At 37.3% G+C, this 17,541-nt stretch overlaps 1 protein-coding gene across 1 annotated transcript; it reads left to right on the top strand.

The window, feature by feature from the left end:
• The first annotated feature begins 12,964 nt into the window (after positions 1-12,964).
• Positions 12,965-15,932, top strand: LOC104214829 (heavy metal-associated isoprenylated plant protein 32). Its single transcript, XM_009764551.2, has 3 exons — positions 12,965-13,491; positions 13,832-13,907; positions 14,026-15,932. The coding sequence occupies exons 1-3, from the start codon at positions 13,462-13,464 to the stop codon at positions 15,546-15,548; spliced, it is 1,629 nt and encodes a 542-aa protein (XP_009762853.1). The 5' UTR covers positions 12,965-13,461; the 3' UTR covers positions 15,549-15,932.
• The last annotated feature ends 1,609 nt before the right edge of the window (positions 15,933-17,541 follow it).

Here is a 17,541-nt window from a genome sequence, read left to right as displayed (position 1 = left end):
ACTCTATTGCTAGATGACGAGCAAAAGTGGGCGCATGCTCTGTAAACCTTTCATAATCCATTCCTTGGCAGTTTACATAACTTTGAGATGTGAAGACTGCCAAGTCGTGGACTTGTGCCCTGAAACCTTGGAGACGTTGGTCTTGGTCTTGCAATTGCTGCTGACGAGTGGTGGCTATGTCTCTGACACGGTTTTCACGATCTAAAGCTGATTCTAATAGAGCTCGGAGTCTGGCCTGCTCTAATCTTGCTTGTGATCTTTCCCTGTCGAGGTCTGCTTGTTGGTATTCTCTGTTGCATCTTCTTGCCTCTTCTAGTTGTGCACGAAGCTGGTCTTCTGATCGCATCCAATAGTCTTTTTCCTTCTTGAATTGAGCCTTGTCTTTTTCGGATTGCCTATCCTGGCGTTCCTTGTTAGATCTGGCTTCTTCATTTAATTGTTGGATCCTTTCTTTTGCTTTGCTCAATGCCCTTTCGTTTTCTGCAAGAATGGAGTCAAAATCTTGCATTTTTTCGAAGAGATTGGCGATGGTTTTTTGATCTTTCCAGCTTCTCTTTGGCGTTTCAGAGACTCTTTTCATTTTTTGGAATCGAGCATGAAGATTTTCATTCTCACAAGCTAGACTCTTTTTCTCGCCTTTGGCTTCTTGTTCTTGCAAATCTTTCTCCAAACTGAGGCTTCTTAGATTTTCTTTTAGGGCATGGATAGTGGCTTTGTACCCTTTTTCTTTTTCTCCCCAGATTAACCGTTCTTGGATTTTATCATTGAAATTTTGAACATGGGGTCTTTTTGTTGGCCTTTTTAGCTCAGGTTCCGGTACATCATCCACGCGGGACCGCTTTTCGAACCACCTTGCATATCCAGGATTTATCTCACCCTTGGTAGCGTCTAGGACTTGAGTATCACTTTTCAAGTATCGGCACCCATTCCACATCTGCTGAAGTAGAGCTTCGGGAATAGTGGCTTCTGGGTGTAATTCGATTACTTGCATACTCAAATCTTCCTCATCAGGAACTATTTGATATCTCCCTAGTTGCCTTAGGACTCTTAGTGGTGCATATGGCTGAATGCTTCTCAATCCCAATAGTAGTAGATAACTATTTGAGGTTGACATATGTATTACTTCTCTCATCGGGAGCCATCCCAGAGTCCATTCAATTTGATTTGCCGTTAAAGCCTTTAGATGAGATACCCATGCTTCTATCCCTTCTGGAGCTTGGTAATTTTTTGTTCTTTCCTCATAGCTCTCGATGCAATTAGCTCTGTTCGACCCATACTGTATGATCTTGGGTTGTTGTTGGAGATGTTCAATCACCCACATTTGCAACAAAATTTTGCATCCTTCGAAAACCTTCGCCCCTGATTTGCATAAAGTCAAAGCCCGATAAATATCTGACAGAATGATGGGGACAAGGGTGTGATTTTCTTTAGTGGTGAGGATTTGCACAATTTTTGCGGTGCGAATATCAATTGTTCGCTCTTTATTTGGGAAGACCATGACTCCTAGAAAAGCCACCATGAAAGCAAATCGTCGGTGTATCTGCCAAGTGTCTTTGTTTTGCTTATTAGTAAGGCCTTTCTCATGAATTTCGAACCCATCTGACTTTCCAAATCTGGAATACAAAAAGTTGAAGGAACAACATCCATTGATGACATTGCTTTTCCTGATTTGACTGCTGATGTTCAGAAGACCGAAGAATCGATGTATTGAAGGAGCCTTTGTGAATATCAAGCTTTGATTTCTTAAACTTCCGTCAAAACCAACATAGCCAGCTACCTCCTCTAATGTAGGAGTAAGCTCGAAGTCAGAGAAACGGAAAACATTGTGAACAGGGTCCCAGAAAGTTACTAATGCCGTAATCAGATCATCCCGAGGCTCAACTTTCATAATGTCCGTGAGATTTCCCAAATGCTTGACGACCCATTTTTGACTGTCTTCGCCCAAATCATACCACCACATTTGAAGCTGACATAGAAATTCCTCCGTACTTGTGGATGAGGGGCTTTGTGTGGTGCTCATTTTGTATCTGAAATTTAATTTTAATAAAGTCAAAATTTATTTTGGGAAAATTTATACTAAAATTTATTTTCGATTTTTTTTTCATTAAATATTTTTATTTCAAAATTTAAAACTATTTTTTTTTTCGAAAATTTTAAAACAACCCATTTTATTCCTTGCTTCTTACCATGATTTTATTTAAGCTGGTCAACAAGCATGTTTGAGGCAAATGAATGCACAAGTAGCAAGTAGGATGCATCATGATGGTCTTTTAATTTTGGGTTCACCTGTCCTAGACAGACCCAACCCCTGTGTTGAGTCTCCAAGGGCAAATGCATATGATGCAAATATTCGTTCCTACTAGGGATCCGGTACATGGCTGAGTTATTCTAAGTGTAAAACCTTAGGTTGATTGTTCTAAACCTGGCTTACCCAAACGGACAGTTTGAGCCGAAGCGGGGGCAACGTACCGGGAGCACGAAAGTCTGCCCGGCCTAGTTACTTGTCCCAACTCCGTCTTATTTGGTATGACTTTAACAGAAAGGTGGGTCACGCGCACGTGTACACCATAAATTCAGAAGACTCAGAAAGAAGGGGGTTTCGTAGCAGTTGTATATATTCACAATTCAAATAATATTAAAGCGGTAAAAAAAACATTTAGCATATTAGCATATAAACAGTTGAAAATTATATAGTAAGTAAAGCCAATAAAAACAGATATTTTAAGCTCGAATTCTTTAAACCCTGAACCAATGGTTCTAGGTTAAGATAACATGTTGTCCCCAGCAGAGTCGCCAGAGCTGTCGCATCTCCTTTTTCCCGCGCCCGCGGGGCGCGTGGGGAGTTTTCTCCAATTAAAGGACAGTCGAAACGGGATTTGTTTATTTGTTTCAGAGTCGCCACCTGGGAATTTTGAGGCGTCCCAAGTCACCAATTATAATCCCTGAATCGAGGAGAATATGACTCTGTTTATTTTTCTGCGAACCAAAAATCCTGAGTAAGGAATTCTGTTAATCCGGAAGAAGGTGTTAGGCATTTCCGAATTCCGTGGTTCTAGCACGGTCGCTTAACTGTTTTTATTATTGGCTTAATTATCTTGATTTTTATTAAATACTTTTATTTACATGATTTTTCTACCGCTTTTACTTATTGTGGTTAAGAACCCTTCTTTGAATCGAGTTACGCGTACGTATATTCGTGTTATAAATTTGAAAATGCGGAATTGTGTCACGCGTACGTGTACACAATAACTTCGGATAATATATTTATTGAGCAATCATTTTTCGAAATTGTGTCGAATCAAGAATATTTGTTTTTCTGAATAGTGAACCGTACATCTCGGTTTTTTTTTTATGAAATTGATTTAACGCCTTTGGGAAAAATCCTTTTATTAAACATTCGTTCGAAATTGCGCGTACGCATAATCCGAATTTTTGCTTTTAAAAATATAATCAGGGTACGCGAACGTATCCCTAATCGCGCGACATATTTATAATGATATTATGGAATTTCCACATATAACATGTTTATCCAAGACTATTCAAGTTCAAAGAACAGAATAAAAACATGATTAGTACTATTTTTAAACATATATGACATATATATATATATATGCCAAAGATATATATATATATATATATATGCCAAAGAATAAATTGCATATGAAACTGAAAATAAATGATTCATAAAGGAAGGAAATATTTTCCGAGAATTTTCATTATTTATTTAATGCAAATTCTACTTCTAATTATCATTGATATGAAGTGTGGCAATTTATGCTTATACATCTTTTTCATTCTTATATGCTTGCTTTTAATCTAATAAGCCTAATTACTTGGTTAATTTATTTTAAGAAGATAGATAGGCATTCGAGTTTATAAGAAAGGAATTATTATACAAGCCAATTCAACAAAATTACCTTATATGCAACTTAGTTATATGTTGTAAACCTTCATAATATTTTAAACATCGTAACAAGCTATACCATGTCACCTTTCACCAAAGTTTATACACACATCTATTATCTTATCGACATCATCATCTTGACCTTATGTAACAAAAAATATCACTACTATAGTTATCTCGGCCCTTCTACATCACTTCTTACTTAACCAACAACAAAATTTAAATAATGAACAACATTCATACCATATTCCCTACTTCGACAATTTAATATGATTAAACTAGTGAGATAATGAGCTAATGTTATTACAAATCTTTATACGAACTTTTGAAGTAAGACAATTAGCTCATAGCTATCAAATTGAATTCACTACTAATTAACTAACATAAAATAAAAAAAACGAGATTTAAATTGATGAATTTGGACAGATAAAAACAGAATTTCAATTCAATCTTCATTTATCCACCATATTGAATCTCTTTCCAACATAGAATTTAAAAGGATATATATACCTGAAAATGAAGGTAGAAGAAGTAAGTTTCAGCAGTTGCAGCAGTAACAAAAACAGCGAAATACCAGTATTCCCTCAAATTTGAGCAATAAGAGGATCCGAAGAAAACAGATACACAGTACAGCTATTTTTAAAGCTGGACACTTCAAATATTAATTGAATCAATGGAACCAAGTAAGGTTGAACAAATTCAACAAAAGAAACAATATTTCAAATTTCAATTCCTTTTCAGTTTCAAAATCCCATTTTTTCTGATTTTTGTTTTTCTGTTGTTGTATATCTGTGTGTGTGTGTGAATGCTCTTTTGTTCCTTTTCTGTTTCTTTTTCCTCTTTTAAAATCTCTCAAACTCTCCTCTTCTGAAAACTGATCCTAAAATCTGAAACTCCCTCTCAATTTTCCTAAAATTTCTTCAAAAGGAACTCTTAAACTTTCTTCCAGTTTTTCTGAAAATTCCTCAAAGACTCTCCTAAATTCTGCATGCAAAACTCTCTCTTAAAATTCTCTCTTTCTCACTCAAAAATTCTGTCCTTAACTGTCTGTCCAGCTCCTGTATTTATACAGGGCTGGTCCTAGGCAATTTAAGTGCTTCTTGGACCCCCTTCTTCTTTTTTAAAAAACAGAAAATCCCATTATGTAAAACCTTTTCCCTGATTTTTAGCAGCCCATTATCCCTTGTTCCCCATTAGTATTATTAACTAATAGCAACTAACATTACATTATAATATACTAGTACTAACACCCTGTTTTTACTGTTTCATTCCCATAAGTGCCCCTGAAATCTTAATGTTATTACTGAAAAATCAGAACCTTCAGCAAAACATATTCTAAAATCTGTACAGACTCAGTTATCTTTCTGATTTACAGCTAAATCAATCCTATTAACCTCCTAAACACAATTGTATTTGACCAACTTTTGTAAACTGGAATTCAAACTGGACATTACAACACTGAATTCAGAACTAACATCATAACAGCATATTTCTGAAATTATCAAAATCATTCAGACTGGACTTAACATTAAACCAAAATCAAACACACACAGGATCATTGTCAATACTGACAATGCCCTGAAACTTTTAATGTTCAGACAATAACATATACAACATACATTTGAATTCACTGATTCACAGACAATCATGATTTAATTGACGAGCATTAATCAATTGACTATTTACAACATTTGTCAATAACTAGTCTAAAATAATAGAATCAGACTGTTTCAGTCAACATTTTCAGAAATGAAAAATTCGTAATATAACTAATCGACGAACTTAATCGAGTCGATTACACACATTGTAAACAATCACAAACAATAGAAACTATTCACATTCGGATCAAGTAAATAGGTAGGAGACAGAAATGACAGAATTGATCAAAACAAATATGAAAAATTAAAAAGCTATTAAAACAGACAACAATACACGTAGAATACACAAAAGAAATAGAAAAAATACCTCTGAATCTTCACTCGAACTCAACTTGGATTTGGACCTTTTTGTTTAAAATCAAACTGACCTTAGTCGAAGTATTTTCTACTGAAAATACTTCGACTAAGGTCGATTAAACCTCAATCTTCATTTAATAGGCACAGAATCCGGAAGTTTGGTATTTTTTAGGGTTCTTAAAAACTCGATTTGGGATTTAACCATTTCTGGTCAGATTCGAGAAGAACCAAAGATATTCTAGGCACGAGGGAGGCCAGGAGGGTAACTGGTGTGAGTTTGAAACAGATCTGGGTAAATTTTTGTTTGGTCCGAATCTTCAAAAGAAGATTCGAGAAGTTCCGAACGGATTCGAACCTAACAACCAACAGATCCATACTTAGGATGACTAGGGGAAGCCATGGTGTTAATTTGGGGCTGATTGGTTTAGATCTGAACTTGGCTCGAATCTTCAAATGAAGATTCGAGAACCTCCAGGGAGATTCGAACCAAGCAGGTAACATATTCGGATAGAGGAGGCTCAGGGGGTTCTGGGGTGTTACTTTGGTGACCGGCGGCGTTGATGCCGCCGGGTTTCAGGCGAAGGGGAATAGGGGCGGCTAGGGTTAGGGGTCTGTTTGAGAAGATGATGAACAGGAGAGGATGGGGGGGGTGTTTAGTTAGGGGCCGGGGTAAGGGTTTGGGATTTATATAAGGGTGGGATGGATCGATCTCGTCCGTCCGATCAAGCAAGATGAAAGGCCAGGATTAATTCATTAAACCAAACGACGTCGTTTGATTTGAAATTGGGGTCGGATTGAATCGGGTTAATGGATGGGTTGAGGGTAAGGGTGATGAGATCTTGGCCGTTGGTTGTATTTAATCCAACGGCCCTTGATTAGAGATGACCAAACGACGTCGTTTGGTATCAGCTTGGGACTGGGTCAGACTTGGCTGTTTGGATTGGGCTGTGGGGGAGGTTTTAACGTTTTGGGCCTGGATTTTAATCCAGGTCCAATTTTGTATAACTTGTGCTATTTTTCTTTTTATTATTTATTTTTTATCATTATTTTCTAATTTCATTATTAATTAACAAAAATCTTAATTAAAAATTATAAAAACAAAATTACCATTACAAAGATATTAATTACCTTTTTAACAACTATTAACATATAGACAACATTAATCACACAGTGGAACATTAAAAATAGAACAAAAATGCATATTTTTATGATTTTATTTAAATTATCTCTTAAATGCATAATTAAATCCTATATGCATGCAATATGTATTTTATTTTATTTTTATTTTATTATGACAAATATAAACATTTACGGACATAATACAAATATTTAACACCACGCAAATTCACAAATTACACAGTAAAAGAAATTTATTTTGATTTATTTTGGAGCAATTTTTCGTAATGCAAAAATCACGTGCTCACAGCTGCCCCTCTTTGTGCGGAAACTCGAAGAGTTTTCGTGCAAAGATAAAGTGAGCGGATACGAGCGATTTTTGCCCGTTCGAATACTCCGTGGGAAGCATTTTTAGAAAGATTTGACCGAACCTCTGCTTCAAAGGTTTCCTACATATCCTTGGCTATAAAGGAATCAGGTCAATGTAGTTCGGGAATTTTGGGTAGCTGGGACTACCGTGGGACTGTGATGTTACTGCTGCTTCGTGCTGTTTTTACTGCTTGCTGACCTCCTTATTACACCTTACTTTAAAGGAAATACAAAAAGCTAAACTAGACTATGGTACATGAATTATAAAAATCTTATCTGAAGGCCGGTGTAAGAATTTTGAGATATCTTAGAGGAACACAAGATCTGGTTCTCTACTATCCTTCAAGTAATGGATAGGAAAAGCTTGCCTAAAATGGGACATTCTCTGGGTTCCTGTCTTGTCTCATGAGGCTCAAGGAAGCAAAATTTAATGACACTCTCAACAACTGAAGCAGAATATGTATCATTATCCTCCTGTTGTGCTCAAATGTTGTGGACCAAGCAACAAATTGGAAGAACTTGAGTCCAACTCAAGAGGGTCAAATACATTGATTGTTGAATATCAAGTTGCAGACATCTTCACTAAAAGCCTTGGGAAGAAAGCATTTTGAGAAAAATCGCCTTGCACTGGGGGATAATAAAACCCAACTGAGAACCTGTTCCTCATGATTGGTCATAAAAGTCATAGTCAGGTAAAAGTTAGCTAATGTGTTTTCTGGCTATGTCTAACTCACTTTTATACCGTTATAGGTAGACACGCATGATGACTACAGAAGCAGATGCTGTAGTGCATGATGAAAAAGGGGTTAAACTCACTTGCCAGACCTATCAAGGAACCTGGTTTTCTTGATACATGTTAGTAGCTTTTTTGTTCTTTATACATAATTTAAAATAGGCAAAAACAATGCCACATCATCATTAGCGTGACAGTCTTTTTAATTTGTGTCTTTTCATCCAAAGCGTCACACCTTTTTCTAAACGATACAACTCCCTAAGCAAAAGGTTGTTGCTGTTTTAGAACCGGTCCCTCATCATAAATAAATCAACATCACAACCCTTCTCTTCCAAATTCAAAACCTCCTCTTTGTTCTCTCTCTTCTCAGTCCACAACCCTTCGAGCACCATCTCACCATGGCTGAAAATCAAGCAACCTCCAGTATGCCCGACAATACTGCGATTGAGTCCACACCAGTCATCATTCCAGTGGTGAACTCCTCACCCAACACAATCACTAGTCCAAACCCTAAAGCAGAGTCTCCTCCACACTCCGCTCTCTCTCCTACCCACTCTGATTTTGTTCCTCATCTGAGCAAGGTTGAGATGTTTGTCCTCCTCCAGTCTCTGTGACCAAATAGAGTAAACAGGGTAAACAAGGGAACCTTGTTCAGAAATCATCAACTCTCTCCATATTTGGCTACTCGAGTGAAAATCTAATGATTAGTCATGAAGAGACTGAGACAACCATGACAGGCCATGTCTACTGGTATCACTCCTCTATTTGCTGAAATTTCCATGAAACCACAAGAAAGAGAGGGGATAGAAAATATGCTTTCCATTGCTTCAGAAGGGATTGTTGTAGAGGAAGGTGGAGGAGTGTCTAGGCTTTAGGGGGAAGAACCTCAGTCCATAGAAGACTGGGGAGCACTTGTTCTTTTTGAATAGTCTACTCAAGATGATACTACTGGGGTCCCAAGTGATGAACCTGATCCCTCTGTGGGGCATCTAGATCAGGGGTCATCTCCCCTGCCAGTGTTGATCCTGCTCTTTCTCCCCACTTTTATGTTGAGCCTCTAAATATGGTGGTGCCTGAGATGAATTCTGACAATAAAGAAAATGCAGATGATTTGGCATATGCTAACTTTATCAAGGCTAGAAGTAAGCCAGTTACAGCTCGTGAGTCAACCCCTAAGCAACCCATTACTCGATTGCAGCAAAAAGAGGATATGGAGTTTGCTCTCAGAAAAGTAAAATGAGCAAAAGAAAGAGAAGGCTGGTAAAGGATGGAAAAGTTGTGCATGATAAGGTCTTCCCAATGGTAAATGTGGATGAGAAAGCTGAAGAGGAACCTAGTTCCTTAACCTAAAAGTTCTCGAAGCACTCTCACTCTTACCCTCAATCTATGAGGCACACTTCTACAAATGCTAAAGGTCCTTCCAAGAGTGCTAATGGTGCTTCCAGTGAAAAGTTGATGAAAAATTCAGGTGATAAAATAGTGGAAGAAAGTGGTGACAAGTCTGGTGATGAAAAAGTGGAAAAATCTGGTGAACATATGCAAAAGAGGTCAGTGGAGAAGGGAAAGTCTATTCGCTAGTCAGTAAAGAGAAAAATGGATGATGATGAGGAACCTGGTTCCATCAAGAAAGCTAAGATTAGTGAGACTCCGAGTTCTGAGAAAAGGAAGTTGAGAAATCAGAAAGTACTATGAGGCTACATATTTGCCTCTAGCATTCTAGAACTTGCTGGGATGAGACAATTAGTGGACATTTGTGATTCTCAATAATGAACCAATCTGTTTACAAATGAAACTCCCAAAGTGTATTAAGATGAGGTACGAAGTTTCTATACCAGACTCTTCATAGTAGATGTTGATCAAATCTGTGTGTTGATAAATGAGGTGGACATAGTGATGAACTTTGCCACATTGGGGTCAATTCTGAGTGTTCCTGCTGAAAAACTGTCTTTTGCTCAGGGTGCCTATACATCAAACTTCAGAAATTCCATTGTCAAGGACAAGACAATATATCATGGGGAACATGTGCATAAGAAAGCACTCCTTCCAGTATATCAGTTGCTCTTTGAGATAGTTAACAAGGTGTTGCTTCCCCGCACTGAAAGAAGATCTGTTGCATCTAAAGCCGACCTATTCCTTATGGAAGCCTTGGATAATTTTACCACTATCAATTTGCCTGCCATAATGATTGAGCATATGAAGAAGGTAGAAAACCTTAAGGATGGGAATCCTTGACTACCCTATGGTTTTTTTCTTACAAAGGTCTTTGAGTTCTTCAAGGTACCTCTAGGATAGGCCAAAGTGGGCACTAAAAAACAATCCTTTTCAAAAACTATTCTTGAGGAGTATGAGTGCATTGACAAGGTCGGAGGAGTTGGAAGCACTTCCACTATCTCTCAACTAATAAATGCTTAGAACAGTGCCATAGAGGAGATCAAGAAGTTGAAGACTAGGAAGCAACTTCTTGAGAGTCAACTCAGTCAGTTACAAGAGGCACCTGGTTTTAATAGTTCTCATATCTCAAAAGTTGCACGCCTAACAAAGGAGAATGTTGAACTTAGGAAATAGGTGGAGGACCTGAAGGAAAGACTGCTCAATGAGCAAATGTCCGCGAATGCTCGCATGGATCTTGTTTTCCAAACCCTTGTTGCCTCTTCCAAGCCCCCTTCCTCCAGTATCCCCTAAAGGATGTCCCCTCAGTATCCAGTTTCTAGTGTCTATCTTTTTAAGTTGCTTTTGGTGATGTTTTGTTGTTTCTGGCAATTGTTTTTTTGTTTGTTTTAGACTGTGGATGAAAACAATGATTTTGCTCCCACCTGTAAAAGTCCAAATATGGTTAATGAAAGTGATTTCCTTTTTGTTGTCTATGATGCTGCTCTTTTGTTTCTGTTTTCTATCATGTTGTGTGCACAAGTGGCATGAGTTAGCTATTCTAGACTTCTTCATGGTACTAACTTGTTCTGTGCTTTTTATGATGCCAAAAGGGGGAAGATTTAATTGAATAATAAAGAGCATAAATGAATAATAATCTGAAAGGGGAGGAATAAAAATCCATAGGTACTTATTAAGGGGAATGTAGAGTTTCAGGGGAAAACTTAAGGCCTTTTTGGTTCACAATCTGGTTCTATGTGGCTCTTTTTGGGTTTTTCAATTATAAGTTTGTCATCATCAAAAATGGAAAAATTGATAGGTTACAAGTACTTTGCTTTATGTTTTGATGATCTAACAAACTTACTATCCAAGAACCAGATAAGGAACCTGTACACATTTACAAGACCTTAAGATCACAAGGTTCCAGTTTGAGATCCAGCTTGCGTTATGATTCAACTCTTCAGAGTGGAAGGAACCTCGGAGGGAACAAGTCCCTACCAGTTCCCGAGGAGACTGTACGAAGTCAACTCTCCAGCTGGAAAGTTACTGCATGCACACGTTATAGTGCAGGAACAGTGTTACCGTCAACTTTCCGGGGAAGACTTTTTACCTACCTTGCTTACATCATTATAAGTGATGTCACTCATGAACATATACAACCAAGGAAGGTAAAATACATTCACTTGAACACTTAGAGATTTCACAAAAGCTTACTAACATGAACATCCAACAAGCAAGTTTCCAGTGCTTCAAGAACAAAGATTAAAACAACTATGGATCAGTTCCCATATCGAGTTATTGTATGTCCTTAGTTGAGTTATGACTTTGTAATAGTTCTTCAATTGTAATTCCTATCTATCTTATTTAGAAGCATTCTATAGGAACCCATGTGTAAACCTTAAACCAGTGTGTTTGAGTCTTGGCTAGAGTTAGTCATGTTGTAAAATCTTTGTAATAGAGTTATTACAAAGTGACTTGTAATAGCGTATTACAAGATAGTGAGAGATTAAGAGGTTAATTCCTAGGTTGCATAGGTTGTAATCTAAAAGTTGCTCAGTAGTGAAGTTGAAATCCTACAAGGGTAAGCCGTGGTTTTTAATCATGTTGAGCTGAGAATTTTCCATGTAAAATTCCTCTTGTCATCTATTTACTGCTGTGTGTGTGTACTGTTGAACCTGATAAAGAACCTGGTTCTTTATAGAGTTTGGTAGACCCTTATATTCTATCAAAAAATTTCACCTAAAAACTGAGATAAACTAGGTTTTGGGAACTTGCAAAAAAAATTTGATTTATTTTTCCAAAACATGATCATATTTAATAAACAAATATGTTTTCAGTTTTTTTTGTTTTTGAAAAAATGAAGCCAAAATTTATGGCCAGACGGGAGCTAAATAAGAAACAAGTGTGTTTCATGTACTTGGTCTTATAGACAGGGGTATTCACAAGACACATTTCTGTTAAGTAGATGTGTCTATTTGATCACCGGTTAAGTTGGAACGGCTAAGTGACAATTCGTGCCAAGTTTAGGGGTTATCTAGTAATTTAATAATTTTATGAATTTGGGAATTGACACTTTAAGGACTAGAGATTACACTACTTTGCTCAATATGGTCCGAAATTTCACAGTAATCCTATACATGCCCCATTTGCTTCCTACCCCATTTATTGTATTATCACCTTATTGGGATAAAAATCTGACAAGAGTTTATTCATATCTGTTGAGTAATTAATATTTCACTTATTTATCAGATTTGTTACTTTCTGAGTTTTTACTTTGCTGACCAACTGACAACCAACTCACAACAAGCCATAAACCAACCAAGAAAATCCTCAAGCCAAGCCAAGAAGCCAACTAAGCCACCCAAAGCCCCTCAAAAAAGAAGGGAAAAAGCCAAAAGAGTTTTCTTCTTTGGCTATAATACTCATATTAACTTCCCAGAAGCCCTAAAATTAATAAAGAGAAATGTAAAATTAGTAGTAGTAGCATAGCATTAAATAAAGGCCAAAACAAAGAAGTGTGAGTGAGAACTTTTATAGGCCATCCTCTCCTCTCCTTCTTTTGCTCTCTCTCTCTCTCTCTCTCTTTGTGCCACTCCGCTCTTTCTTTAGTGTTAGCTCTCTTTCTCTCTCTTTAACTCTGAAATAGAGGAAGCAGAGAAGTTATAATGTCTTTACCCACCGCCCCTGAAACTGAAACCTTACTTTCTCTTCCTTTTTCCTTCTTCTAAACTACTCACTTCTTTGTTTGTTTTCAATCAAGTATTTCACTTTGCTGAAGTTCATTTTTTTTTTCTCCCTACATTTTACTCTGTGTTTCTGTTTGGCAGAACCCCATTTGAGGAAAAAAGCAAAAAGAATGGAGAAGAGGGTGTTTAAGTTATAGTTGTGCTAATTCACCATTTCATTGTTAATTTATAATTGTCTTTGCTTTCTCTTAGATCTATTAGTTACAAAAATCACCCTTTTCTCATTTCACGATTACCCCTTTTGTTTGTTTTTTTCATTAGCTTGGAGATATGAGTAAAGAAGAGTTCTTGAAGATCCAGGTACTTCATTTTTTTTTCTCTCAATTTGCTCATTCAAATGTATATCTATAATGTGAGTGTGTGTTTTCTTTTTGGGTGGTGTTAGGGACTTTGTTTGAGTCTCCAGCTCAAGATCCTCTGTTACCCTTTTTAATGTTTTTTTAATTCTTTGCCAATTGTGAATTAATTAGTATCTGTTTGAATGAAAGATCAAACCTTTTTCTGGGTTTTTTTCTTTTTGTGTGTGATTTCTTTGTGTTTCTGTGTCTGTTCTTTCTCATGAGTTTTGTATTTGAATGGTTCTGATAAAGTTAATTACTTTGCTCTGTTTTCTGTTGGCTGGCTTTGCTTGTGCATGCAGACTTGTGTCCTTAAAGTCAATATACACTGTGATGGGTGTAAGCATAAAGTAAAGAAAATCTTGCAAAAGATTGAAGGTATTTTTCCATTTCCCATTCCAAGACTCTTTTTTGAATATCCTAAAATATGGCTTGTTTTATACTCCTTTAGTCTGGCTGAATCTTTTTTTATTTTTTGTTTGTGGTTATTATCCAGGGGTTTATAAGACAAGCATAGATTCAGAGCAAGGAAAAGTGACTGTTTCTGGAAATGTAGACCCTGCTACACTGATCAAGAAATTAGCCAAGAGTGGGAAACATGCAGAGTTATGGGGTGCTCCCAAAGCCAGTAACAACAACCAACAAAATCAGCTCAATAATCAGTTCAAGAACATGCAAATTGACAGTGGTAAAGGTGGCAATAACAAGGGGCAAGCCCAAGGCCAAGGTCAGAAAGGTGGTGGGAACAATCAGTCAAAAGGTGGACCTCAAATGCCAAACCAGCAGCAGCAACTTCAACAGTTGAAAGGGTTCCAAGATCTGAAGTTGCCCCCACAATTTAAGGACCTGAAACTTCCCCCTATGGGTGGCAAAGACCAGAACCTAAAGGCTGTCAAGTTTGCCTTGCCTGAGGATGATGATTTGACTGATGATGAGTTTGATGATGATGATTTTGATGACGATGACTTTGATGACGATGAGTTTGATGATGAAATGGACGATATCCCCATGAATAAGATGAAGGCGATGATGGGAGGTAATGGTGGAGCTCAGATGAAGCCGATGATCGGCGGTAATGGAGGAGCTCAAATGAAGCCGATGATGGTTGGTAATGGTGGAGCTCAAATGAAGCCAATGATGGGTGGTAATGGTGGAGGTCAGATGCCTAATATGATGATGAATGGACTTATGAATGGGCAGCACCCTCAGCTCATGAAAGGTGGAACTGGCGGTAACAATGGTGGGAATGCTGGTGGTGGAAATGGAAAAAAAGGTGGCGGTGGTGGTGGAGGAAATATCCCTGTTCAGGTTAACATGGGTGGAAATAATGGAGGTAAGAAAGGGGTTAATGGGAATAATAATGGAGGAAATCAAAATCAGGACGGAGGGTCCGCACAAAAGGGTGGCAAGAACAGTGGAGGGCAGCCGAATGTTGGTGGCGGCAATGGTGGTGGTAGTGGTCAGAACAAGAATGGGGGTGGTGGTGGAAATCCTAACATGAATGGCAATGGTGCCAAGAAAGGAGGTGGACCAAATGATGGGATGCAAGGCATGCCAAACAGGATGATGGCCATGACTGCTGGTGGAAATATGGGCCAGTTAGGGAACATGCCTAATCCAATGGGCCAGATGGGCCAAATGGGTGGTCTTCCAATGGGCCAAATGGGTAATCCAATGGGCCAGATGGGCAATGTTCCGGCAGTCCAAGGCCTACCGGCAGGGGCGCCGATGAGTGGTGGTGGTAATGGCGGCGGCTACTTCCAAGGTGCCGGTCCTGAAGTTATGGCTGGCAATCCTTACTACCAGCAGCAGCAAATGGCAGCTATGATGATGCAGCAGCAGCAGCGTGCCAACGGGAACGAAAGGTTCCAACCAATGATGTACGCTCGGCCACCACCAGCGGTTAATTACATGCCACCACCTTACAACCCGTATTACTACGGCCCTCCGCCACCACCAAGTGATAGCTACAGCACCTACTTCAGTGATGAAAACACCAACAGCTGCAGTGTGATGTGAGCTGCTGATTGTGGCCTAAGATTTGCTAAGATAAAAACAATGGATGGTGGCTGCATTGATATAGTCTTAAATGACTTTGCTAGTCTTAATTCCATAATATACAAAGGAGATGAATTTTCCCTTTGATCCTTACCTTACCTTAGCTTTGTTTTTTAATTTTACTTTTTTCTTTTTCTCTTCTTCCTTTAATCAAGTCCCTTTTTTAATCCTAAGATTAGATTAGGGTTTATGTGATAGATAAGAAGTCATTAGGAGGAGGAGGGGCATGGATGTTGTAAGGGTGGACTTGGTCTCTCATGGAAGGAGATGTTTGTATATGTTATATATCTTTGAAGAACAAAGGAAAAATAAAATTGGAAGAGATGGGAAAATTTTAAAATCTAATCTTTTGTTACTCCATTCTAAAATCTAAAAAGAGGAATAAATATTTAATATTGGGTGTGGCCATAGCAATGATGGAGCTTCACTCTTTTTTCACTATTGTAAAAGTTTAAAACAATTGGTCATCTCTGCTGCTGCTGCTGCCTGCCCTTTTCAGTTATTATAATGTTCTCCATTTTGTTAGTGAAATAATGGAGGAGCCTATTATGGTGGGGGTACATAGCCCTACATGCTCATGCTCATTCATTATGGAATATCGATGAAAAACTTGCTGGACCCACTCACTCTGCCCTAAAAAAAGAAATGTTTTCTAACTTGAAAATTTATAAGGAGGGAATGCGTCCTCCTTTAATAAATCATACGTAAAGCAAAACAACGATAGCACCTAAGTAAAATCTCATAAGTGGAGTCTGATGATCTTATTCCTATCTCGGAAGAAATCCTCGTCTCAAGAGGATAATAAATAATAAATCATATATAATGCAAATATAAATAAATTGGTGAGTTTCAGATAGCTAATGCATAAAAAAAAGGAGAAAATGGTTCATTTTTAAATTGGTTAAGACATACATTAGATTTATGCTGGATTTTTAGAAGGAATTTGACAATTGTAGTACTCATGCCTTTTCTTACTTCCTTGTTTTCGTATGAAGTATTTTCAAATAATTCAGTAGTCCATCCAATGTACTATATTTTGCTTAAAAAAATCTTGAATAAGAATTTAAAAAAATAATAAATAAAAGAAGAAGGAGACAGTAGTGGATAGGAGTAGCATAATTGGGTATAGTGGGGAAGGCAGATCCATGAATGTAAATGTGGCACACAGTAGCAAATATTAATGAAGAGAGCATGTGATGGGTGATGGAGACAAGCTAACCACTTTTTTATATCGGAAAAAAAATAAAATCTAACGGCGTTGACACTTTGACAGGGATTTCTAAGTGTATGACTTCTCTAGTCTTTTCCATACATACATTATTATACGAAGAAAAAGAATTTATTTAATATATGAGTTATTATAAGGATTTTTTTTTATTTTCTTATATTTCAGCAGGTTACTTTCTTATTTTTGAGTTACTAATACCTTTTATTATGTATGATCTTGCGATTATTATTTTAATAATGTGATAGTATAAAACACTCTTGCATCGTAAGCAAGAAGTGTCTTTCCATTCTTGTTTCCACTGTAGCAACAGTCTATCCGCCCTTGCACGGTAGGGGTAAGTTTTCTCCAAATTTCATTTGTGAAAATTTACTGAGTTTGTTATTATTGTTGTTGTATTCTTATGTTGTCAACGTGCAAAAATTAAACTCTAAGAAGTACATCTTCCATCATGCTTCGTGTTTGATAAATTATTATCAACATTACAATAATTAAAATGTCTTGATTCAAAATTTCAGCATTGGGAATTTGATTTTAACGATCTCTTATCTAAATTGTTTGTCTCTTCTCCCCTAAAATGAAAAATAGAATACTAAATTTTACGTTTTTTAAAATGGAAAATAGCAAAAACAATTTAACGTAAAAATATTATTATTGTAATTAAAGGAAGTAGATTGTGCAATTTATTTACATGTCAAACTAAAGCGGAAAGTCGTTGAAATAAAAGAG

This window comes from Nicotiana sylvestris, chromosome 1 (genome assembly GCF_000393655.2).
Source record: "Nicotiana sylvestris chromosome 1, ASM39365v2, whole genome shotgun sequence".
NCBI lineage: Eukaryota > Viridiplantae > Streptophyta > Magnoliopsida > Solanales > Solanaceae > Nicotiana > Nicotiana sylvestris.
Note: the sequence above shows the minus strand (reverse complement) of the source record. Positions and strands in the feature narration are given on the sequence as shown.

Coding starts and splice junctions, on each gene's coding strand:
- LOC104214829 (XM_009764551.2), top strand. CDS start 13,462: ATGAGTAAAGAAGAGTTCTTGAAGATCCAG. Junction 13,492..13,831: donor AAGAGTTCTTGAAGATCCAG/GTACTTCATTTT, acceptor TTGTGCATGCAG/ACTTGTGTCCTTAAAGTCAA. Junction 13,908..14,025: donor AATCTTGCAAAAGATTGAAG/GTATTTTTCCAT, acceptor GTTATTATCCAG/GGGTTTATAAGACAAGCATA.